A 26,480-nucleotide genomic window follows, 5' to 3' on the forward strand; every position below is an offset into this window, starting at 1 on the left:
TGGTATATTACGATCAAGAGTGTTACACTAGTAATCCGGACAGATTCACTGTGTTTAGACAGGTCCTGAGTAGAGAGAGTCTGACTGGACGTTGTTACTTGGAAGTGAAGTGGTGTAGGATAGGAATTCTTATAGCAGTCGCATACAAGAATATCAGCAGAGTCGGGATGTCAGATGAATGTGGATTTGGATGGAATGATAAATCTTGGGCATTACATTGTGACATGAAATTTGCTTTCGAGCCAACGTGTTATACATTTTGGCACAAGAAAATCAAAACCTCTCCAATGGGAGATTGAGAGACCAGTGTCGGAGTGTTAAAGAACAGCTTTGAAATTCTCATGAGTTTTTCGCTGTCTTTCTATGACGTCTCTGAAACCATGACTCTCCTCCACAAAGTCCAGACCACATTCACTCAGCCGCTCTATGCTGGACTTGGGTTTTTTTTATTATGACAATGACACTGCAGAGTTCATTAAACTAAAATAGACAGAAGTCATTAAGGGACGCCTGTTAACAAGTGTGTTTTAGTTTCCAGTTTTCTTTGGTCTTCATCACTGTTGTCCTTTTTCTTCTCTACACAGAGATCACCTTTGTGACTACACGTTATTTCTTGATTTGTATTTTCTGAACTTGTGTTTCGTTAACTAAATCATGTAAGAATTATTTGAATTTGTTTAGAAAGTATATTTTCTCTTGCTTTCTTGTTTCTGGAGGAAAAAACATTATATCACATTTGAAGCAGGGGGTAATTACAGTGACTGTTAAAACAACCACTACTCACAGAAAACTGGCCACATGTTTACATTTACAAAGCTTTCAGCTTCTAAGAATTGCTCTTAGTGACCAACTTATAAGAAAACTTAAGTGTTCTAAGAATTACCCTTCAAAGGAAGAAAAGATAGGTTATTCAGAACAAATTGTAAAGTGTAAAATGACTGAAGAGTTTCTTAAAGAATTTAGAAAGAAAGAGAAGGAAAAGTGTAGTACAAAAAGACATCAGAAATGCCTGTTTTGGCACGTTGGCCTGAAAAGTCATACCCAATGTTTCTATTTACTCTATATTTAATCCTATTAAATAATCAGATTTCCCAATTGTGCCTTATTGTCCACATTCTGGAAATGTGGACTGGAAACTCCCCTGCCTGCCCTCCAGAGATCTGCACCGATTAACAGACTCTTAACTTTCACATTCACAGATCAAAATGACGCTCTTTAATCATTTTAGAGCATTTTGTCATTTCAATCAAATACATGGAAAACGAATTGCTACACGGAGTCTTCTTTGAAATCTAAAAAACAATGTATGACAGTCGTTAAATAAAGTCTGGAAGGAATAAAACCCGCTGCTGCACGCCTACTGTTTATACTCCCCGAGCTTCCGTGTTTCCTCCCTCACTCTGCTGCGTCACTGCTGTCGGTAAGTTGTGATGTGCTCTTAGTTTAATAGTAGTTTTTTTTGCTGGATAACCCATTGAAGTTGTAGCTTTTAGTGCATACTATCTACCGCTAATGTAATTGTGCCACCTTGCAGTTCCATGTCGGTGTTTTTTGTGTGCATAGGGCGATTTTTTTCACGTACACACCCGGCTTGGAGCGAATCTCCATCCACTTTATCCCATCAATGACCTGCAGCCGGAGGCGATGCGTAGTATGAGATTAGGGCAGACCGTTAAAATCACAAGGTAATTGTAGCATTTTAAAATGACTTCATAGGGACACAAATATAAGTCTCCCCATCACACAAGTCTGGCTTCAATCCAAATGAGTACAGACTGAGTCATTCTTAACTTTATTAACCCTTGCTTTCAGCAGAAGGAGGAAAATCATGAGAAAAGTAATGTTTTGGTAATGGCTTTCTTAACGCCTCTGTTATGCCGGGCTCACACTGTGCAATTTTTGGCCCATTTTGAGCCGATTTTTGAGTCGTGCGACCGTTTTGGCGATCGGCCCGATTTTGGCCTTCATCGTGCGTCGTTTAGTATACGTGGGGTAACGAGAAGCGATTAACACCTCACCACCAGCTCCCGATCATCAATCGCTTGGTCCGTCGAGAGGGTGTCGCCGCACTTTCTCACACTGCGCATGCGCAAACACAAATGTCGGCGAAAAAGACGGCGCAGCACGGCAGTGCAGCGTGTGATCTGGACACGATGGAGGCACTTGTAGAACTTTGGAAAGCTCATCCGAGCCTTTTCGATGTGGCCTCACAAAATTATCACGACCACAACAACCGTGAAAATAGTTGGATGGACATTGCTGCTCAATCACAGCTGCCTGATCAATGTTTTTCATTAGCAATTTAGCAAAGTTGATGGCGGTGGTGTGCGTGTCTGTGTGAGTGAAAGACGGAGAGGGAGAGCGAGCGACAGAATTTCTGTTATAACCTTCATTTTATGGACGCACAGTGTGAGCACTCGGGTCGCATCAGAGCATCGGGTCGTATAGTGTGAGACCCTGCATCGTGACCTACGAACTTTTAACCCCTGCGAGTCAATCGTACAGTTTGAGCAGGAGCTGAATCGCGCAGCTGACAAAATCGCACAGTGTGAGCCCGGCATTAGCTTTAAAACATGCTGGTTGCAACGCTGTTTTACGTTCCTTATTGAAATATACTGGCCGAGTGTGTGTAAATAAATATGTGCATTGACAGCCTGGATTTGTTCCCGCTCCTCCCATTCTATTGAGCGTGCATCGGTGGTGACTTGTGTGGACTTTGTGCAGCCAAATATCCCAGAATACATCGCGGAGGAGAGCTGCTAAAACTGTGAGTAAAGTTTGAAATGTGACCGTTTTTGTGACACAGACTAGTTTAAAAATAATCTCTAATAAACCTGGGGAATCTAAGAAACCTTAATTGTGTACTTTTACAACCAATTCATAATACGACTTGTTACAGACAGAGGAAAGGGGAGTGACAGATTCATTTCAGTAATATATTTGATACAAGGGTAAAAAAAAAATATGGAAGCTTGTTTCTGCCTTTTTTAACACACACACATCTATCTATCTATCTATCTATCTATCTATCACTAAGGGGTGCAACGATACACAAAATTCACGGTTCGGTATTTTTTTCGATACAAAAAAATGTTCATGCCTTTTTAATTTGTCATTTATAAAAATTATAAATATATATTTTAACTCAAATGTACAGTTTTTACATTTAATGTTTCTGGACCAACAAAATAATAAAAAATTTGTCCCCTGTATCTCTAAACTCTGCTTTCTCTAAGGAAGAGATGCCAGTGTGTGCAGGGTTAGATTTGGTGGATGTTGGTTCATATATGGTGTCTGTGAACGCAGCATGAACATTCACCCCTCCCTTAGCTGTTAATCAGAGGTTGGTTATAAGGAGCATCTGTGGTCCACTCTTGAGCTCTGGCAACTTGCACTCGTTCCTGTTCAAGGTGCCAAAGATCACATGCTGTTAATTATTGCAGACCAAATTTCTATGAGAATGGGGGAAAAACAGGACAATTACTGGCTAGACAACTTAAACGGCTAGAAAATCAAAGTGTGATCACGGCAATTAAAAAACATGATAAATTGATGACATCATCTTGGGATATTAATGACGTTTTCAAATTGTTTTATGAGGATCTCTATACTTCTGAGATCACGGCTAGTATAGAAGAATTGGAATCCTTTTTTGATAAATTAACAATACCAAAAGTTCTTCTGGAAGAAAAGGGCCGATTGGAGGCAACTATAAGAGAGGCAGAAGTTAAAAAAAGCCATTAATGCAATGAAAACTGGGAAGTCACCAGGTGTAGATGGCTTTACAGCCGAATATTATCAAAAGTTTACAGATATACTTGCCCCATTTTTAACTAAAGTATTCCAGGAAGCTTTCCAATATCGCACACTTCCTGAAAGTTTCAATCAAGCTATTATAAAACTCTTGTCAAAAGATGATAAAGATTTAACTGACCCAACCAATTTTAGACCTATTAGTTTAATAAATGTGCATTGTAAAATACTGTCAAAGATCTTGGCAGCAAGACTGGAGACGGTGTTGCCACAGATTGTTCACAATGACCAAGTGGGGTTTATTAAGCATCAATCATCAGCTGATAACATGAGGAGATTATTACATTTTATGTGGGCTAATAAAAATAACCCAAAACCGGTTGTAATAATTTCGCTTGACGCACAGAAAGCTTTTGACAGGGTCGAATGGAGTTTTTTTTATTCACCGCATTATCAAAATTTGAAATTGGTGATAATTTTTGTAGATGGGTTAAGACACTCTATTCAGGGCCGAAAGCCTCTGTTCGCACCAATGGACTGATGTCCCCTTTTTTAAATATTTCCAGGTCTACCCATCAGGGTTGTAGTCTTAGTTCACTATCTTTTTGGAACCCCTGGCTATTAAAGTTAGGGAAGATTCAAGTATTGTGGGTGTGAATGGAGGGGGGAGAGAACATAAATTATTTCTATATGCAGACGATATTTTGGTGGTGTGTCAGGACCCTACTAATTCTATAACAAAATTGCTAAATGTTATTGGTGAATTCTCTAAGATATCAGGCTACAAAATTAACTGGCATAAGTTGGAGGCAATGCCAATATCTCAAACATGTATTGCTAATTCATTGTCAGCTTTCAATTTCAATGTGTTAGAAAAAGGGATAAAATACTTAGGAATAACACTTAATCCGAATGTCGATGAGATTATGAATGATAATGTAGGAAAAGTACTAACTAGGATTAAAACTAATTTGGAGAAATGGGGTAAGCTGCACTTGACATTATGGGGCAAAGTAAATACGATAAAGATGGCAGTAGCTCCTCTGATCAATTATTTCTTTGGATTGATACCAATTTGTATTTCACCTCAAATTTTCTCAAGATATGATAATATGATAAAACACTTTCTTTGGGATGGTGGTAGACCGCAGATCAATCTTGGTAGACTGTACCAACCGAGAAAAGAAGGTGGTTTATCCCTACCCAACATAAAACAGTACAGCATCTCATTTGAGATGTTCAAGCTGTGTAAACACTGGGCAGCAATAAATTCGGACCTAGACTGGTTTCTAATGGAACGTGAACTGGTCTTTCCATTCACTCCCATTGAGGTGTTGGCTCAAAAACCGGACAATAAAGGGAATAGAGTAGATAACCCTATTTTAAAGTTTTCAAAAATGGTGTGGCAAGAGGTTCACAAGAGCTGTAAACTCTCCTCATACTTTCAAAAATATGCACCCCTGTGGCACAACCCAAAAATAAAAATAGGTAAACAAACAATTTATCGGCCACAGTGGCACAAAAAAGGCATAAGATTAATAAGTGACTTATATGAAGATAACATGTTTATGTCCTTCAATGATTTGACAGTAAAGTTTAATTTGGAAGGACCTGGCCATTTTTGGCGATATTTACAAATGAGAGACTGTCTGAAAGATAAAATAAAATTGTCTCAAGAGAAAAATGTCATAGAGAATTTTTGTTGTACTTCCACCCTTAACTGCAAAGGCATCAAAATGGTATCATTTATGTCATTGGGTTAAAAACAACAGATGTAAAAGTCTTAAAAGGGCTTGGGAAAAAGATCTAGATTGTTCCTTCAATGAGGGAACATGGGATTCAATTATTTCTGAAAATGGGTTCTACATTAGGGAAGCTAGAGGCAAATGTATTCAATATAAAATTCTCAATAGGTACTATTCTACACCAACGAGACTTCATAAAATGGGAATCAGTAAAGACGACCTGTGCTGGAAGTGCCAAGAAGGAAAAGGTACGTTAGTACATGCTTTATGGGAATATCCACTGGTCTCCCCAATATGGAAAAATGTTTTAAAATATATGGATGGTTGGGTGAAACTTAAATTATCTAGATCACCAAGACTGTGCCTATTGGGGGACAGAGGCGAGGTGCCAAAGTTAGACAAAGCAGGCTTTAGAGTGTTAAACACTGGGATTGTGATGTGTGTTCATCTCATTTTAACACTTTGGAAAGACCCTCGGACTCCAACCCTAAAAAAGTGGAAGGAGAAAATGACTGAAAATGCCGCATGTGAGAAAATTCTGGGAAGACTGAGCAGTAAGACAGAGACTCTAACAGAACAATGGGACAGTTTTTTTTTTTTTTTTTTTTTTTTTTTTATATGGACATACAACATGAAGAAAATGTGAGATACAGTATGAATTAAGAATTAACTGTGTGTGCAACGGTTTATCTATTTATTTATTTATTTATTTATTTTATTTATATATTTATTTATTTTTCTTCACTGAGTGTGTTTTTATTTTTGTTGTTTTGGGATATGTTATGGTTTTCTTAATTGTTCAAAATAATAAAAAACTTTAATTAAAAAAAAAAAAAAAAAAAAAAAAGTATTGCAGTCCGGATTCATTTCCCCAGGCTGAATGGGGATAATTGTTAAAATGTGATAATCCTCATGCATTATTTACAATTTGGTGTATAGTAGGGTGGACCCTGGATGACTGTTTTCCCTCTTTTGTTACAGGCCTACACACTTCTGCTGTCTTGTTGTAGCCTTGTTGTTGCTTTGCGGTCCTTGATTGAGGAGATCCTCACTGTATTCCTTCTATGGTCTGACTATATCCTCAGTTGAGGTCAGCAGCACACCAGCTGCACTATGTACGGTGTGTGTAGAATGCTGCTTCCCTTTCCTGAGTATACTAACCATAATCAAAGCCAAAATCACTTTGAGGCTCACCAAAAGACTTTGTTTCATGACCTTGCCAAATTCCTTCCACACCTAGGTTTTTGCTTCAGCTACTGCCAGGGCCACTCTCCACTTGTCCAGCAAGTCTTTCTTAGCTGCCTGTGGAGTCCCACAAGCTAAGCTTGTGGGACTCATTCAACTTGATGACTCCCTTCAGCACTTCTCCATTACTTGGTTTGGAGAAAACTGCCACAACAGACACTTAACACCTGCGCTGAGATTCGTTTATCTTTTACCCAGAGATCTATAAGGCATAGAAGTCCAAGAACAGAACACCACTTAATTCTACACTGGGCATTCTGGTTCTTCTAGCTATTGCCCCCAGGTTTTACCATCATTGCCCATGGGAGTGTTGTGGTCCCCAAGCAGAACACTGAAGTCCTCAGATGGGAATAAGGCACGGCAGGACCAGCTCTCTGCTGGCAGCCGCACATACATCACACCACAATCGTTTACCAACCCCTGACTCCCCATGTTTTAACAGACGGGTGTGATTGTGGATGCCATGCAGGTGCGTCCGCACGGCACCACTGACCATGCCTCACCACAGACACTTTCCAGCACCCCCACCCATTGACTTCCAGAAGGGTGATGAACTCTGAACTGTCTCTCTGCACAAATACACAAACAAGTCAAGATCTATTTCCTGACACACAGAAGAAGGGAAGCAACCCCCTCATCTATTTGCAGGCTTCAAACTTACTTGATACCAAGAATAGCATTTAGAGGTGAATGCCCTGGTGGGTCTATCTGATCCACATTGCACCACACTTCTACAGCACCTCCGAGGTAGGGATGGGTATCGTTTAGGTTTTATCTAATACCAGTACCAAACTGGTACTTTTGAAATGGTACCGGTGCTTGAACCGGTGCTTAAAGAATGGAGAACACAGACTTTGTCCAAAAACCTCTCATGTTCAGCTGTTTTTTTTGTTTTTGTTTTTTTTTTTGTAAAAAGATAAAAACATTGTAAAAAAGATAACAATGTTATGTAACAAGGGAGCATCTGCCATCAAACAAGAAGACAGCCTCATGTAACTACGCCAGTGTTTGCTAGTTCACCTTACATGCATTAATGTAATAATGTGGTTAGCCTACTCAACGTAAATTATACAACATTAAGCTACTCATGCAGAGAAGAACGGCTGCTGCTGCCATCATCATCATCCGTCATCATTTCTGCTACACTGGCAGGGCTAGGGGCCAGGACTCTCCTCTTCGGGTTTTTGGGGGATGTTGCTAACTCCGGGTCCGATAACAGGCAACCCACCCGCAGTAAATGTGCTCGGTGTGCAGCAAGCTATCTAATATGGCGCATTTCTCAGCTTTTAACAAAATGCTAAATGCTAATCGCCAGGTGTTTCATCAGATTCGAGGTGTTACCTCCTTTGCATAGTATCACCTTAAAGCACTTGTTATAGGCTGCTGAGTTTGCATCTTTTGCTGTGAAGTACAGCCAGACTTTGACCGCTTCGCCTTGGGCATTTTTAATCTGTAGCTCTGCTCTAAAAGAACGTACGTACCTGGGCCCGCCTACTATGCCTGCAAAGGTAAAATGATTGGCTAGAATCCAAAGTGTGTGACATCTCAGGAAAAAAAAATCACCGAAATAAAGCACAGAAATAAAGCACAGAAATGTGCACTGCTTTTCGGTCTGGTTACTACCATTTATGTCAGAACCGGTGCCATAATGGCACCGGATACCGGTACCCATCCCTACTCCTGGGTCCACAGTAGGGCTGGCAAATGTGGCTTGTAATGTTTTAGTCTCAAGTCTTAAAGCATGTCTTCAGGTTTTTGCAGATGATCCCTTCTCCCGGCTCCAGGGCATGCCCCTTTCAACCAGATTTGGGGAAAAGTATTATCAGTATTATCAATTTAAATAAATTAGTGACCAATTTTCTAAAGGGTTTTCAGACAAGCATGACTATTATGACTCAAAAATCGCAACATAAAAAAAGGAGACAAATACCAGAGTGTTAGTAATAAGAGGTTTTATCTTAAAATGGCATAGCAGGTTGGCTAAAACAGCTGAGCCACCAAGGCAAAGACTAGTGAGCCTTCTGGAAAGCCTGTCTCAGGTATGCTTTTATCAACACCTGACTAGGTGTGGCCAGTTAGCACCATCTGAACACACTGAGGAGATTAGGGGCTGCAGATGGGTGTTACACCTCCTCCCTCAAAAAGGTTCTTCTAGGACCCCTAAAATAAATTAAAACCCACTCTGAAGCTTTCTGGTCATTGATCCCCAAACCTGAAAGAAAAGTAAAAGCTAACAGAAGCTCAGCGTTGACATTACTATAGTTCGCATCTTTAAGCATGGATGCCCCTGCATGAGGATTTGAAGTTGCCACACCGAACACACAAAAACTAATATGACCCAACACAAAGAAGGACAACAGTCAAACCCAAAACGATTACTTGACCTGCTACAACACAAAACAAAAGTATCAGCTGTTAAATATAAACACTTCACTGCATTCTTCTGATTCCTCATCCGATGGAAGACAACACACACACACTGCTCAGTAGACCATTTCACACTTTATTCTCTTACACAATCACTTCTAGAAGGGAAATGCGTCCTGCATAACACGTTGCTGCGGATCTCAAAATGGTGACGGGAACTTGACAGTTTTAATACCGGGCACCCCATTCTAGTCTAAACAATAGCATTTCAGCAAGTTTCCACTAGAAGATAGTTCCCTGTTATCTACTGTTCTGCTGGCAAACGTGGGCGGGAGTCTACAACTGAAGGACATGTATTCTAATGCCTTTATTATTCTGGGCTGTGTCCACTTAGTACTGCAATATATGATTATATGGCATTTTGATTAATATAAGGCACAGTATTAAAGCACTTCAGGTAATATCAGTCTAACACAAAAGATAATAACCACAACCAAGTGACCTGTTGTCTCCACCACACAAGTGGTCACATACCACAACAAGTTACTTTAATCTCCAAAGTTCCGTAAAGCAAGCATGCTAGTGACCAACCACAAATGGAGAGCTATGGCCACACAATGATCACAACAAGGCTGAATCACCACCCCACATTGTTATTGCCATCACCTGGCCAACAACACTCACAGGTGTTCCAACTAAAGTAGCCAAATTCTCCACAACACTAAAGGTCACAGCACAGAACACTCACCTCCTCATTTGGCATCCATCAACACTGATATATTAGATGCAAACACAACATAGTGATAGAATAACCCATGTTTCTTTGATCACTGTCCTTTAGATCTGCAGTTTGAAGATGACTGAAACCAACGTGGTGATACACAAAACTTCACAAGCTTCATTCACCACTGAAACACTTCACCTATGAACTCAAACTAGGTTACCATCTACAAAATAAATGCTCACACACCTACTGTCACTGAGAGGATAAATGGCACAGCAAGGAGTTCAAGTGGATCGAGAAACCATCACTTGTTCAATCTGTTTGGATCTACTGAAGGATCCGGTGGCTATTCCCTGTGGACACAGCTACTGCATGAACTGTATTAAATCTCACTTTGATGAAGAGGACAGGAAGGGAATCCACAGCTGCCCTCAATGCAGGAAGATTTTCATACCAAAGCCTGTCCTGGTTAAAAACATTGTGTTAGCAGCTTTAGTGGAGCAGCTGAAGAAGACTGGACTCCAAGCTGCTCCAGCTGATCACTGCTATGCTGGACCTGAAGATGTGGCCTGTGATGTCTGCACTGGGAGGAAGCTGAAAGCCATCAATCCTGTTTGGTCTGTTTAGCCTCTTACTGTGAGAAACACCTCCAACCTCACTATGATGCAGCTCCATTAAAGAAACACAAGCTGGTGGCCCCCTCCAAGAAGCTCCAGGAGAACATCTGCTCTCGTCATGATGAGGTGATGAAGATTTTCTGTCGTACTGATCAGCAGAGTATCTGTTATCTCTGCACAATGGATGAACATAAAGGCCATGAAACAGTCCCAGCTGCAGCAGAAAGGACTGAGAAGCAGAAGGAGCTCGAGGTGAGACGACTAAACATCCAGCAGAGAATCCAGGAGCGAGAGAAAGATGTGAAGCTGCTTCAACAGGAGGTGGAGGCCATCAATGGCTCTGCTGATAAAACAGTGGAGGACAGTGAGAAGATGTTCACTGAGCTGATCCGTCTCATCCAGAGAAGAAGCTCTGATGTGAAGCAGCAGGTCAGATCCCAGCAGGAAACTGAAGTGAGTCGAGTCAAAGAGCTTCAGGAGACGCTGGAGCAGGAGATCGCTGAGCTGAAGAGGAGAGACGGCGAGCTAGAGCAGTTCGCATACACAGAGGATCACAACCATTTTATACACAACTACCCCTCACTGTCAGCACTCAGTGAGTTTACACACTCATCCAGCATCAATATTCGTCCTCTGAGGTACTTTGAGGATGTGACAGCAGCTGTGTCAGAGACCAGAGATAAACTACAGGACATTCTGAGAGAGGAATGGACAAACATCTCACTGACAGTCACTGAAGTGGACGTTTTACTGTCACTACCAGCGCCAAAGACCAGAGCTGAATTCTTAAAATATTCATGTGACATCACACTGGATCCAAACACAGCACACAGACAGCTGTTATTGTCTGAAGGAAACAGAAAAGCAACAGTAATAAAACAACCATTACATTCTGAACATTCAGATAGATTCACCTTTTGGTATCAGGTCCTGAGTAGAGAGAGTTTGACTGGACGTTGTTACTACGAGGTGGAGTGGAGCGGGAAAGCGGGAATTTATGTAGCAGTTGCTTACAAAAATATCAGTAGAGTAGGGCGCTCAGATGAATGTGGATTTGGATGGAATGACAAATCCTGGGCTTTACGTTGTAAAACAGAGCATTATGAGTTTTTGTACAACAAAAACAAAACTCCCCTCTCAGGTCCTTGGTCCTCGAGAGTAGGAGTGTACCTGGATCACAGTGCAGGTATTCTGTCTTTCTACAGCGTCTCTAAAACCATGACTCTCCTCCACAAAGTTCGGGCCACATTCACTCAGCCGCTCTATGCCGGACTTTTTCTTTTTGAGTGTGGTGTTACTGGCGAGTTTAGTAAACTTAAATAGAAGGGTTTTTTTGGTTTTAACCTTGTTAATCAGGTTAGGTCTACATGAAGACTGCATGCTCTTTCGGGACCAAATATAATGTTGAAGCAGATGCTTTGAGTGCTTCTGAAATGATGTGATGGTATAGTTTATCTGGTATAGTATGCTACAGCTGCACTCTTTACAACACTGTCAGCATTTACTGCAAGCATGTGTGTCAATATATGCATTACAACTAAGTAGACAGTAGTAAAGTGACTTCATAATACTCAACAAACCATGGTTCTCTCCTCAACTCCAACATCTCCGTAAGGCCGAGGAGGATGCCTACACAAGTGGTGACAGGGCCCTGTCAAACAGGCCAGGAACACACTGACCGGGGTGATAAAAGCAGCCGAAAGGATCTACTCCCAGAAGCTTAAAGAACAGCTCTCAGCCAATGACCCTCCATCAGTGTGGAAGGGCCTGCAGGAAATCACCAGCTACAGACCACCCCACCCCCTGTTGAAGCAAACAAAGACCTGGCCAATGAGTTGAATACATTCTAATGCAGGTTTGAGATGGACAGACTCCCACGCCTCACCATCCCCTCCCCAGAGACATTTTTTCAGACATTGACCCCCAACACCTTCCCACCTCACGCTCCCCAATCCAGACTCAACGTCCACCACCACCCTCCCCAATCCAGACTCAATGACCACGACCACCCTCCCCAATGCAGACTCAACGACCACGACCACTCTCCCCAATCCAGACTCAACGACCACCACCACCTTCCCCAATCCAGATTCAACGACTACCATCACCCTCCCCAATCCTGTCTCAACGACCTTCATCACTCCTCTCACCCCCCTTTCCTTCTCCCTGAAACTCAGAATACACACTCAGGATGTGAGCTGACTGTTTCAGAAACAGAAGTCCAGGAAAGCCCCCAGACCAGACGGTGTTTCACCCTCCTGCCTCAAAATCTGTGCTGAACAGCTGGCTCCCATCTTTACCCGCATCTTCAACAGATCCCTGGAGCTGTGTGAAGTTCCCTCCTCCTTCAAACACTCCACCATCATCCAGGTCCCCCAAGAAACCCACCATTACAGGACTGAATGACTACAGACCTGTCGCCTTGACGTCTGTGGTCATGAAATCCTTTGAACGACTGGTGTTAGCCCATCTGAAGGACATTACAGGCCACCAGTTGGACCCCCTGCAGTTTGCCTACCCGGCAAACAGGTCGGTGGATGATGCAGTGAACATGGAGCTGCATTACATCCTGCAACACCTCGACTGCCCGGGAACTTATGCCAGGGTCCTGTTTGTGGACTTTAGTTCGGCTTTGAACACCATCATGCCTGAACTTCTCTCCTCTAAACTCTCCCAGCTCAGCGTGTCACCAGCTATCTGTCAGTGGATCACCAGCTTCCTGACAGACAGGAAGCAGCAAGTGAGGCTGGGGGAGATCACCTCTGAAACTCGGTCCCTCAGTATTGATGCCCCTCAAGGATGTGTACTCTCACCACTATTGTTCTCCCTCTACACCAATGACTGCACCTCCAAGAACTCGGCTGTTAAACTCCCAAAGTTTGCAGATGACACCACGGTCATTGGCCTCATTCAGGATGGTGATGAGTCTGCATACCGGCAGGAAGTTGAGCGGCTGGTACTCTGGTGCAGTCAGCACAATCTGGAGTTGAACATGCTTAAGACTGTAGAGATGACAGTGGACGTCAGGAGACATCCCTCAACTCTGCTCCCCCTCACCATATCAGACAGCCAGGTGTCGACTGTGGACATCTTCAAGTTCCTGGGTACCAACATCAACTCCATCCTCAAAAAGACCCAGCAGAGGATGTACTTCCTGAGACAACTGAGGAAATACAGTCTTCCACAGGAGCTGCTGATCCAGTTCTACACTGCAGTCATTTACTGTCCTGTGCTCCTCCATCACAGTTTGGTATGGAGCAGCCACCAAACAGGACAGGCGCAGACTGCAGCAGACTGTACGGGCAGCAGAAAAGGTCATCGGCATCCCCTAGCCCTCCATCCAGGACCTGTACCTCTCAAGAACCAGGAAACGGGCAGGGAAAATCATCACAGACCCCTCACACCCTGGACACAGACTTTTTGACCTACTGCCCTCTGGCAGATGGTACAGAAGCCTGCAGACCAGGACCATCTTCCTCCTGAACAGTTGAATTGTCACACTGCTCCCACTGCCAGAGTACAACTGCACCTTATGTGCATTCTGTGGTATTCATTTCACTTCGTTTCCCTTCTGTCATCCTGTATGTTATGTATTATTTATGGTTGGTTTACACAGCTTTGTGTATGTTTGTGTTTGCATGTGTATATGCATATATCCATACGTGTGTATGTGTGTGGTTTTTTTTTTGGGGGGGGGGGGGGGGGGGTATTGTGTTGCTCTTACATTGTTGAGATTTATTTACACTGCTGTGCTTGACAGTCACCATCTACTGGAACCAAATTCCTCATATGTGTGTGTGCATATACATAGCCAGTGAATGCGATTCTGATCAAAAAGTCCACATTAATATAGATTGTTTACTGTGGTATTCAAATACAAGAAAAACCTTAAGTAGGGAGTCACCAATTATGTAATTGTTTTTTTTGTTTGTCATTGCTCATGTTGGAACTGTTAATATTGTTCTGTTGAAAAATTAATTTTAAAAGGGAGAAAATGTACTCAGGATGCTGTAGTAATGGATGACTGGATGAATCCAACAATCTTGGAGGGATCCATCCAATGTGGGTTAGTGTCAGACCAATAGCGGTGGTTTTGTTTGTTAACTTCACCATTCACATAAAAGTTTGCCTCATCACTGAACAAAATCTTCTGAGTGAACTGAGGGTCCTGTTCCAATTTTTGTTTTCCCCATTCTGAAAATTCTGTGTGCCGATCTGGGTCATCCTCGTTGAGATGCTGCAGTAGCTGGAGTTTGTAAGGGTGCCATTTGTGAGTAGCTAATATCCACCGAAGGGATGTTCGACTAATGCCACTCTCCAGTGACATACGGCGAGTGCTACGCTGTGGGCTCTTGCTGAATGAAGCTAGGACAGCCACTGATGTTTCTTCATTAGTGACAGTTTTCTTGCGTCCACATTTTAGCAAATCCAACGCTGAACCAGTTTCACGAAACTTAGCAAGCAGTTTGCTAACTGTAGCATGGGAGATGGGTGGTCTCGTGTCTTGCATTGAAATCTGCTGCAATGACCCAGTTACTGCGTTCACCAGATATCAACACAATTTCGATCCGCTCCTCATGTGTTAACCTCTTCGACATGTCAATGGCTGTGAACAAAGAGAAACTTGTAAATAACTCATGAAAGAATAAAGTTACGTTGAAACCAAGCACACCATTGTTTTTCTTGTGACATTACCAATAAGTTTGATGTGTCACATGGCCCTCTTCCTATTGAAAAAGCAAAAGTTGTATCCAAGATGGCTGACTTCTAAATGGCCACCATGGTCACCACCCATCTTGAGGAGTTTGCCCCCTCACATATACTAATGTGCCATAAACAGGACTTTAATATCACCAACCATTCCCATGTTATTACAGTGTATCCATATAAATGGCCCACCCTGTAGATTTCAACATGTCCAGTGTCCATCATGTTATCAAAGTGTCAAGCTGGTCCAGGTCATCATAATTGTGTTAAAACTTAGCGGCGAAGAAGAGAAGAAAATTTGAAGGGTCAACACCAAATGCAAAACATGACGGGCCTGGATACCTTTAACAAAAACAGACAGCCATTGGCTGTGGGCTCCAGAAAGAGAGAGAATGATGGAGCAGTCCCCAGGTAGCATGGTAGAATGAAGGTAAATTTTTACATAGCTTCATTGAGTATGCTACAATAACTGTACAAATAAATATGCTCATTCCAAAGGCATCAAGTGGTAACTTTTATTAGGTTTGACTGATTATGATGAGATGATGTGTTATGACACACATGTACACTGAGCTATACAAAATGTAATTCAAAAAAGCAAAAAAGAACTTTATAAAATGACAAAACAAGCTATTGTTTCTGTGTGAACTGCACATAGAAAGGCCCAGACAGCAGGCAAGTCCCTTGTGAGGCAACCATGCTGTCGGTCCTTTGGTCCCAGGATCCATTTATTATGTTTTACATTTTATTTTTCCATTTTTCATTCTCCTGCTGGTATATTACTAGCACTCCAGCTATAATGGCCTGTTACGGTCACCAGTAGGTTTAACTTTTAAGAATTGGGAGGTGTTTATTGGCAAAACGTCTATAGACTGCAGATTTCAGTCAACTGATATCTGTTTGTACCCCAGCAATTCAACTGCATAATTCTAGCCAGGATTATGCAGTTATGCAGTTGTGCTATATGACATATAATTTTTTTTTGTCAACCAAGAGAGATTGAAAACAATTTAGATGTAGACTGTTTACCAAATTGGCTGCCCAGTGTATATCTGCTGTTATTTGGAGTAAATTGGGATCTGCCCTGGAGTTTTCACCCTATCTGTGGAAGGCTGTCACGCCACCGTTTACCTCAGCTGTCAATGCTGTGTGAGAACTGCCCACTTTTATTTAGTCAGTAAGAAGCTGTAAAGCTCTAAGAAATGAGTCTAATATGAGTTGATGAGTCAGTAAAGGTCACGTCTGGCCGATGACAGCCAAGTCAAGGTTTTCTGTTGGTAAGCCTCTATTACTTGCTGTTCGCCAGTGTTAGTGACTGTTTCTTTACAGAGGATCTTACATTCTGCTCTGATGATCAGTGAATAAACTTTCAATTGATGTGATGATGTAATCAAACTGTTTATCAGAAGGAAAGTGAGACACTCAAGCCTTAGCTAACATTATGTTAGCCTATAACCAGATAGTATTGTTGGGATGGGGGATTTGCATGTGCTAGAGCCCTGACATCAGTTCAGGAAATGAGGCTTGGGGTGAGGAGGAAGAGAATGACATTTTGTTAATAGGAATAAATTAACCTATTAATAGGTATAAGTTTTCATTTCTTTGATGAAGAGAACCCCTGGCATAAGGATGAAAAGTGGAAGACAGGACTTGAATACACAGAAGGGTAATGAGGGAAGTGGAAACAGCTGGGGAGACACACCTGACACAAATGATCATGATGCTACAGGGAAAAGTAAAAGTAAACACACTGAACATGGAAACACCAGACCTTTCAAAATGAAACAGGAGACAGGAGAGACAGACATGATAACACAAGCTTGACAACATGGAACACGCAGACATGAAACACATGACAGAGTGGACAGGAAACATGACATATAATCCAGGGAGCATGGATGATAAAATTAACTAAACTAAAACTGACCTGGACCCTAACTAATAATAACACAAGAGCCTCACATTATATCAATGTAACATAAGAAATCAAAAATACAAAATCAACTGAAAATTCTGGGTCGCAGACCGAACCCCCTGACATGCCTGTGAACACAAACGTGAACTCAAAAACACTGCTTTATTGCAGGCGTGGAGATGAAACAAAGAACAAAACTGAACTGGGAACCTCTAATAATAATGAACTCAGGGAAGACACAGGGAGAATAACGCACAGCTATGAGGGAGGCATGACACTGAACACTGGAAGACTGACGACTTAAATACACACATGAGGTGATCAGGAGAAGTGGCAACAGCTGAAACAAATGAACATAACAATGTCACAGGGGAAGTGTAAAACTGAACACAACGAACACAGGACCTCTTTCAAAATAAAACAGGAAACATAATGAAACGCAGACATGACAACATGAATTTGACAACAACAGACATGCCGACATGAAACACATAAAGGACAAGGGAGACTTAACACCGGGGTTGAAAACACAAGGGGAAACTAATAAATAAATGAACTTAAAAAACGCAGTGAACTTAAACCTAAACCATAAACATCAAAATAAACTAAAACCCAAAACGCTGGGTCAAAAGACCCAGGATCGTGACAGTCACTCAGCTTATGAGTTAACAGTTTTTGAGAAGAATTGTCATATACAAAAACAAAATGCACTAATGTAGTCTGACTTCTGATTACTCTGTAATGTTTACATTTTGATTCAGAGAAATTTTGATGTACAGCTTAAAACTCTTTTCTACTGTCCATGCTGTGGTTCCTGAATGCAACAATAGCGTTGTAAGCCGTGAACAAATGTAAGATGTTTCTTTTTTTTTCTCTCTTTTCTCTTGAAAACTGAAGCTGCCAAAGTGTCAGTGACATTTTTTGTAAGTTAATCTAAACCCACTTGCTGTAACTTTGAAAACAAAGAGATCTCAAGATTAACCTCGCACATGAAGAGAAATCTTAAAATTTGTATAGAATGTGTCAAAGCCTGAAAACTACTTCAGATTCTTGATGAAATAAGGCACTTCCTCTCCGTACAAGTTTCCTCTTTGCCTTCCTCACAGATCTGCAGTTTTCAAGATGAATGAAATCAACATGCGGTGTTGTGTAAGTGCTCAGAGGCTCCTACAGAAACACATGTTGTTCAGATCAGCGCTCAGACTAGTTTCACTTCTACAGAACAGAAACTCACACAGTCACTGACACTGAGAGGAGAAATGGCGCAGAAAGGAGTTCAGCTCGACCGAGAAACCTTCTCTTGTTCCATCTGTTTGGATCTACTGAAGGATCCGGTGACTACAACCTGTGGACACAGCTACTGCATGAACTGTATTAAAAGTTTCTGGGATGAAGAGGACAGGAAGGGAATCCACAGCTGCCCTCAGTGCAGGAAGACTTTCACACCGAGGCCCGTCCTGGAGAAAAACACCATGTTAGCAGCTTTAGTGGAGGAGCTGAAGAAGACTGGACTCCAAGCTGCTCCAGCTGATCACTGCTATGCTGGACCTGAAGATGTGGCCTGTGATGTCTGCACTGGGAGGAAACTGAAAGCCATCAAGTCCTGTTTATCTTGTCCAGCCTCTTACTGTGAGAAACACCTCCAACCTCACTATGATGCAGCTCCATTAAAGAAACACAAGCTGGTGGCCCCCTCCAAGAAGACGAACATTGACGAATGTCGAGAACATCTGTTCTCGACATGATGAGGTGATGAAGATTTTCTGTCGTACTGATCAGCAGAGTATCTGTTATCTCTGCACAATGGATGAACATAAAGGCCATGAAACAGTCCCAGCTGCAGCAGAAAGGACTGAGAAGCAGAAGGAGCTCGAGGTGAGACGACTAAACATCCAGCAGAGAATCCAGGAGTGAGAGAAGGATGTGAAGCTGCTTCAACAGGAGGTGGAGGCCATCAATCTCCTCTTCTGCTTCTTTTTAACAGCGGACGTCCTTCAGGATCTCTCTCCACCCAACCAACATGGAGTCTACTGCCTTTAGCAGATGCTGCTCTGCACTTAGTTTCCTTTGACTTTCATGATAAAAAGTGACCATTGCATGAGAACCATGAAATACTCTTCAGACTATTACACAAATTTCACTCTGGAATTCACAATGTTTAGTTTCATAAGTATTATATGTCTAAATTATATAAAACAGATATTCACTTTTTCTTGAGCCACAAGCATGTCTGCAAGAAAAATGTCATCTTCTGCTCTCCCTTTGTCTCACTGAGCAGCCATTTCAACTCTACTACATGAGGAAGATAAACAAAAAGACCAAACAATAGATGTGGGGCTGGCAAAGGCACTTCCATGCTCACAAACAATTAGAGTGTTTTTGACAGTGAGAGACAGTAAAGTGAAGATAATAATTACCTGAAATCAGCAAGACTTCCAGAAGAGCTTTGGAAAGAAAGACAAGAGAGAGAAAGTGTGTGTTTGTTAGTGTATAAGTGTTGGTGAAAGAGAAGTGCAGAGATAAGAATGGTTTGTGTTTGTATGAAGAAGGAACATGTGGTGGTAAAGGGGACAAAGTGCTGCTCGCAACAGGTGGAAAATGAGGAAAAAAAAACTTGTATTCTTATATAAAAAGCATGGTTATTTCTGTTGCGGCAGTGATTATAAATGCAAAAACAAAACAAAATGAAAGATTTTGTTTTGAGATATTTATTTTTTGCAGGAACACTGCGTTATATATGCTTTAATTAATGCAGCAGCCTCTGCTGTTCTGACAGTTACAAGTTTAGAATCTGGTCATGTGACTATAACCATGAGACATTTATGTCCAGAGTTCACTAATGTTGGACTTTTCATTTATTTATATAGAAGAAAGGGTTAACAAGTTTAAACGTTGAGGTGAGCAGTAAATAAAGTGGTTAAACAAACTGCTCCTCTTCCTGGAGTGAAGCACAGCCTGATAACCTCCCTCTTCTTCCTGCTCTTAAACACAGCACCTCCTCTCTGTCCACGTGTTTCCTCGTTCCCTCCCCTTCAGATCTGCACTTTGAAGATGGGTGTAACCAACATGTGGTGACGTGTAAGAGCTGACAGGCTCCATTCACTGCAGAAACATGTTGTTGAGATCAGAGCTCAGACTAGTTTCAGTTTTAAGGAAGAGAAACTCACACAGTCACTGACACTGAGAGGAGAAATGGCGCAGAAAGGAGTTCAGCTGGACCGAGAAACCTTCTCTTGTTCCATCTGTTTGGATCTACTGAAGGATCCGGTGACTACAACCTGTGGACACAGCTACTGCATGAACTGTATTAAAAGTTTCTGGGATGAAGAGGACAGGAAGGGAATCCACAGCTGCCCTCAGTGCAGGAAGACTTTCATACCGAGGCCTGTCCTGGAGAAAAACGTCATGTTAGCAGATTTAGTGGAGCAGCTGAAGAAGACTGGACTCCAAGCTGCTCCAGCTGATCACTGCTATGCTGGAACCTGAAGATGTGGCCTGTGATGTCTGCACTGGGAGGAAGCTGAAAGCCATCAAGTCCTGTTTAGTCTGTCTGGCCTCTTACTGTGAGAAACACCTCCAACCTCACTATGAATCTCAAACTTTTAAAAAGCATACGCTTGTTAAAACTTCTGTGAAGCTCCAGGAGAACATCTGCTCTCGTCATGATGAGGTGATGAAGATTTTCTGTCGTACTGATCAGCAGAGTATCTGTTATCTCTGCACAATGGATGAACATAAAGGCCATGAAACAGTCCCATCTGCAGCAGAAAGGACTGAGAAGCAGAAGGAGCTCGAGGTGAGACGACTAAACATCCAGCAGAGAATCCAGGAGCGAGAGAAAGATGTGAAGCTGCTTCAACAGGAGGTGGAGGCCATCAATGGCTCTGCTGATAAAGCAGTGGAGGACAGTGAGAAGATGTTCACTGAGCTGATCTGTCTCCTCCAGAAAAGAAGCTCTGATGTGAAGCAGCAGGTCAGATCCCAGCAGGAAACTGAAGTGAGTCGAGTCAAAGAGCTTCAGGAGAAGCTGGAGCAGGAGATCGCTGAGCTGAAGAGGAAAGACGGCGAGCTGGAGCAGCTCTCACACACAGAGGATCACAACCAGTTTCTACACAACTACCCCTCACTGTCAGCACTCAGTGAGTCTACACACTCATCCAGCATCAATATTCGTCCTCTGAGCTACTTTGAGGATGTGACAGCAGCTGTGTCAGAGACCAGAGATAAACTACAGGACATTCTGAGAGAGGAATGGACAAACATCTCACTGACAGTCACTGAAGAGGATGTTTTACTGTCACCACCAGAGCCAAAGACCAGAGCTGGATTCTTAAAATATTCACATGAAATCACACTGGATCCAAACACAGCAAACAGACGTCTGTTATTATCTGAGGGGAACAGAAAAGTAACAAGAATTGAACAACAACAGTCTTATTCTGATCATCCAGACAGATTCACTGTATGTTCTCAGGTCCTGAGTAGAGAGAGTCTGACTGGACGTTGTTACTGGGAGGTGGAGTGGAGAGGGAGAGCAGTACGTGTAGCAGTCGCATACAAGGATATCAGCAGAGCAGGGATCTCATATGAATGTGGATTTGGATATAAAGAGAAATCTTGGTCATTAAACTGTAACACAAGCAGTTTTGAATTTCGACACAACAATGTCCGAACTGTCCTCTCAGGTCCTCGGTCCTCCAGAGTAGGAGTGTACCTGGATCACAGAGCAGGTATTCTGTCTTTCTACAGCGTCTCTGAAACCATGACTCTCCTCCACAGAGTCCAGACCACATTCACTCAGCCGCTCTATGCTGGATTTTGGCTTTATGGATTTGAAGCCACTGCAGAGTTGATTAAAGTCAAATAGAGAAGACAGGTTCATGTTGATCCCTGACCATTATATGTACTTGTGTAGTTTCTAAATGAGGCTTTACATTTTAGAAGCTGAGAAGTTCAGTGGTCCATTGATGTGTGAAAATAATATTGCACTGATTCAAACTGTACTTACATTTATATACCTTACATCAATATAAATCTGAATTTGTTCTTATGGCTGATAATCATGTGAGTTTAAATGATACTACTCTTCATATTCAGCATGTTTGAAATCTGTCATCAGTCTGGTTAGTGGTTTTATTCTGTAGTTGCTGTAGTGGGTTGTCAAATGCAACAATATATTGGAGCTGCAGTGATTCATCAGTTAGTCAATGATTAGAGAATTGATTGTTTTATCATCATTTTAGTCACATTTAAAGCTGGTTCCAGTTTCTGAAATGTGAAGATTGTTGATTTTCTTGATCATATATGACTGTAAACTTAATGTCTTTGAGTTTGAACTTTTAAAATGCAACAAAAAATTAAATCCTTGAGGTTTTTGATATCATATTATCATTATTATTATTATTATTGTTGTATCTACAGTGATGACATTTAATGTCCTTTTGAGATGAAAAGCTTGATCACACTCAGTTATTTATACATTTAAATATAAAAAAACAAATCAGTGTTCCCCAACCCCCGGGCCCCAGACTGGTACCAGGCAGCAAGAGAAGAAAACATTTTTTTGTACCGATACTGGTTTTATTTTGTTGTATTTATCCACAACACCTTAATAGCCGGTCGGTGACACACAAAAGGTTGGGGACTGTTGAACTAAATGATACAGGCCTGTATATTGTGGAGGATAGACATGTTTCTTTGCCCTGAGCTGTGTCTGGCAGGCAGAGCGTCTCCACAAATCTGATGCTTCTGATTTGGAGAAAATGAGCTGAGGGAGACACCTGGTGGACAAACACAGACATGACAGGAAGAAAGACTAAAGTGCAGAGTGGAGACAAACAGCTGGAAATACTTGTTGGAAAGGATTGTCATGCTTCAGAAAAACACACAGCACACACTCTAACAGTCCTTTATTTGCACTGAAGGAGACACGTGAAGAAACCAAATCACACAATAATGAAGTGAACACATTTATAGTCAGTGTTCAAGATGATGGATAGAAATGAAAATCATGGAGCATTTATGCATTTTTATGTCTGTCTTGCAGCAGAAGCAGCATTTACATGAACTCACAGACCTTTTTCCACTGAACACTCTCTTCTTCATCACTTCATCTTCCTCTTCTGACTGATGCTGAGCTCCAACCCTTTTTACCTCCTGGAGATTCATATTCACTGAAATTGTTTGTTGTTTTGGAACTGAGTTAGATATTTATTGATGGATGATTCGTTGTAAAAAGTGGATCTACCAACAGTTTATTTCTTTGCTATTAACCAGCAAGAAGACTTTTTCCCAGAAATAGAGTTTTGATTAGTGGAATCGACAAACAGTTTGAGGCTGATTTGGCTGATATGGGTGAATATTGTGCAGATAATGATAATGTGAGACACTTACTGACATGTACAGATGGATTTTCTAAGTATGCATGCAGGTGTCTTCAAACCAAGGCAGGAGCATCTGTTGCATCTGCTTTTGAGGATGTTCTGAGTGAGAAACTTCCAACAGATGAAGGCGAGGAGTTTAATAATAAACATTTCCATCAACTGATGGTTCAGTTTAATATCACACATTGATTAAACCAAGTTTTGTGGAACGTTTTAACAGAAGCTTTAAGGACCGTATGTGAAAATACTTCACATCTGTTAACTTATGAAGACATGTAAACGTGGTCCAGGACCTTGTGCTGTCAAGGCCAAGCGGCTGGTGTACAAAGGTTGGAGCCAAAAGCTGACTCAGCACACGTTTGTTTGATTTGAATGAAAACTTGATTTATAGCAGGGATCATGAAGGTCGAGGCGAGACATGGAGGGAATGACATGGGAGCAGGACTCACTGTCTTCTTTGTATTAAATGCTGAAGCAAAGCTACAGAGAGGGGCGTTTCTCCAGGATTGCGGTGGAGTGAGGAAAAGAACAACATGTCTGAGGTGAGTTTCTGGACTTACACTAGGAAAATAAAAAAATGGCTCTATTTTTTGTTGCCTATATTGTAGAAGGTGACTTTGTCTCTAAACAGGAAAATGGGCAGTCAGGGGTTAAAGTGGATTCAGCAGGTGGAGGAACCCTAAAATCAGTTGCAATGGCTCAGTGTGGGGAAAACATTCACGACTCAGTATAATTACTGCTGAGAGCTCCAGTAGATTTTCTGAATGTACAGGCTGTGATCAGCTGACCTGCTGCTCTTTGTGGATTTACACAAGTGAATTCAACCAGATGTTAGCAGATGTTTCATTAGTTGAACTGATTTCCATCCTCTACACTGACAGTAAACTGTTCATGCTCTTTATATTAGACACTATTCAGCTGGTATGAAGGTGAAATTCAGTGAATCTAAGCATCATCAGCTTAACTTCAAATTCATCTCTGCTACACTTGATGTAACAAACTCTGAGCATGAAACCACAGCCACTGTGCAGCAGTCACACACTGTTCTTTACTTTAAATCCATCACAGTGCAGCAAACTAACCTGTTTATCCTGCACTAACCTGCAACCTTTAAATAAACCAGTTAGTCTTCCTCAGTTTGTTTAGCAGCACGTTTCACAATATGAAAAAAAATAATGTCACATGTACAGAACCAATGTCTGATTTAAAAACATGAAGACTTACATGTCAGCTTTACAATCAGTCGTTGGGCCAAAAACAAGAAAAAGGAAACACTTTAAGCCCTGACTATGACACATAGTTTTGCCACTTTTATCTCTTTTTCTGTGATATTCCTGGTGATTAATACACCAACAGGAATGAATTTCATGTGTTACTGTTTAATCTCAAAGCAGTTTGATTTGAGGCTCGCAGTGACAAAATAATAACTCCCCTTAAAGGTGTTAAACCTAAAGTAATGAAGGTCTCCTAAAGGTCTCTTAGTATTAGACTCTTGCTATTTCTGTGCCTTCATTCTAATGTGTACACTCTGTGTTTAGTTCCCCTGGACGTGGCCCTGTTTTCCTGGAGCAGATCCTTAGTTGTGAATGATTGGAGAGTGGCTATAGCGAGCAGTGAGTGAGCGAAGAGAAGCTTTCCCTGTCCTCCCCACCTTAGATTTCCTGGAGCCTGGACCCCGTCACACTTGTGTTACAGAGTATAGCCTGGTGGAAAAGTATGGAGAGAATCCCCCACTAAGCTTTTGGGTTGGCATTACTTTAGATTTTGTTTTGTATTAATTGCATGCTTTGGTGTTTCTTTGCGTTTGATGTGAGGTGTGGGCCACACCCATGTGGGAGTGGAGATTCTACTCTAGTCCAGCTGCCAGCTATTTGGAGTTGAGTACAGGGAAAAGCTGATTGGGGAGGATTGGAGCCCTTCTCTATAAAGGGGAGAGGAAACAGGAAGTAGTTGTTGTCGGTGTTTTTAGTAGGACACTGGTGTAGCAGGGAAGCCGCCAAGATCCAGGATGAAGTGTGCACATTTTAACGGAAAAGATTTTTAACCTGGCCTGGTTTTGCTTTTAAAATAATCTGAGGATGTTGGAGGGAGGACTCATTTTTATTGGGATGTGAGTGGATGTGCTGGGAGGCAGGAAAACAAACACTGGACTGGAGACTCTCTGTGCCCCTGACAAGGAAACTGGACCAGTTTTGGGGAAGTTCCAGCTCCCAGGATGTGATGTGGAGACCCAGCCTCGAACAAAGTCAGGCCTGAAAAGGTGGGCGGCAAGCCTTTTTTGAGGAAGATGCAGGATTGATACGTTTTGGCTGCTTGTTCTTCCAAGTGACCACCTTTCCCCTGTTTGTAACCAGGCTAACAACCCTGACCGCGGTGGCTTTGGGCCTTGGATTCCTGGCGAGAGTTGTCTTCAGCCAGTAGTTTTACCCGGAGAAAGAACAAATAAATCTTGTGTAACCCATTGCAGTGTGCGTGTGGTGGTTCGTTACTGGTCAATATTAGAGCTACTACTTTCTTGTACGGAGGCCATTTTGGGCCCTATGTAACATTTGTATATAGCACAATTCCCTGCACTGTCTGTACATATATCTGGTGTAATAAACCCCACTATTTCTCCTCAAAGTGAAGAGTCCTGCGTGTGAGTCCTCAGTGAACGGTGACATCATTAATACAGTAACAAAGTATTTGTACTTCATTACTTCCTTCCACATGCTGTAACCCTCAATTTAATTTGGTGTGTTTTTCCATTTGATGAGATGCAGCTTTCCACACCATCTTTTCAACGCCCTATTGTTGATCACCACACTGTGTTTATGTGCTAAAAGAGAAATCATTTCCTGCATTGAGACTAAATGGATTCTGAAGCACAATTACATTAACTCAGAGGGTATAGCAACTGTTGCAGTTTGTCTTGAAACAACTGTAATCTCCACATTTGGACTTTTTTCTCAATTGAATTACGATTTTAATCTCAAAATTGAAACTTTATCTTCAATGTTATCTAAAATAGTTTTTCTTAATGTG

General features: G+C 41.8%; 1 protein-coding gene, 1 long non-coding RNA gene and 1 pseudogene across 6 annotated transcripts; all 3 read left to right on the forward strand.

Annotated features, from left to right (window-relative positions):
- The first annotated feature begins 1,169 nt into the window (after nucleotides 1-1,169).
- Nucleotides 1,170-11,098, forward strand: LOC146522847 (E3 ubiquitin/ISG15 ligase TRIM25-like; annotated as a pseudogene). The gene is made up of 3 exons (XR_014873111.1): nucleotides 1,170-2,767; nucleotides 9,952-10,662; nucleotides 11,016-11,098. The product of XR_014873111.1 is annotated as an E3 ubiquitin/ISG15 ligase TRIM25-like (transcript).
- Nucleotides 11,099-18,225: 7,127 nt separating this feature from the next.
- Nucleotides 18,226-22,228, forward strand: LOC146522848 (tripartite motif-containing protein 16-like). 4 transcript variants are annotated; one of them, XM_085154097.1, is made up of 2 exons: nucleotides 18,226-18,739; nucleotides 20,674-22,228. In XM_085154097.1, the coding sequence occupies exons 1-2, from the start codon at nucleotides 18,333-18,335 to the stop codon at nucleotides 21,938-21,940; spliced, it is 1,674 nt and encodes a 557-aa protein (XP_085010223.1). In that variant the 5' UTR covers nucleotides 18,226-18,332; the 3' UTR covers nucleotides 21,941-22,228. The 4 variants fall into 4 exon arrangements, with proteins under 4 accessions (XP_085010223.1, XP_085010221.1, XP_085010222.1 ...); XM_085154095.1 differs by having other exon boundaries at nucleotides 18,226-18,673; nucleotides 20,590-22,228; XM_085154096.1 differs by having other exon boundaries at nucleotides 18,226-18,636; nucleotides 20,562-22,228.
- A 267-nt stretch (nucleotides 22,229-22,495) lies between these two features.
- Nucleotides 22,496-26,051, forward strand: LOC146522849 (uncharacterized). Its single transcript, XR_014873114.1, has 3 exons — nucleotides 22,496-23,998; nucleotides 24,995-25,716; nucleotides 25,811-26,051. It is a non-coding gene; the product is annotated as an uncharacterized LOC146522849 (long non-coding RNA).
- Nucleotides 26,052-26,480: the final 429 nt, after the last annotated feature.

The sequence above is a fragment of the Neolamprologus multifasciatus genome, chromosome 3, assembly GCF_963576455.1.
Source record: "Neolamprologus multifasciatus chromosome 3, fNeoMul1.2, whole genome shotgun sequence".
Classification (NCBI taxonomy): Eukaryota; Metazoa; Chordata; class Actinopteri; order Cichliformes; family Cichlidae; genus Neolamprologus; species Neolamprologus multifasciatus.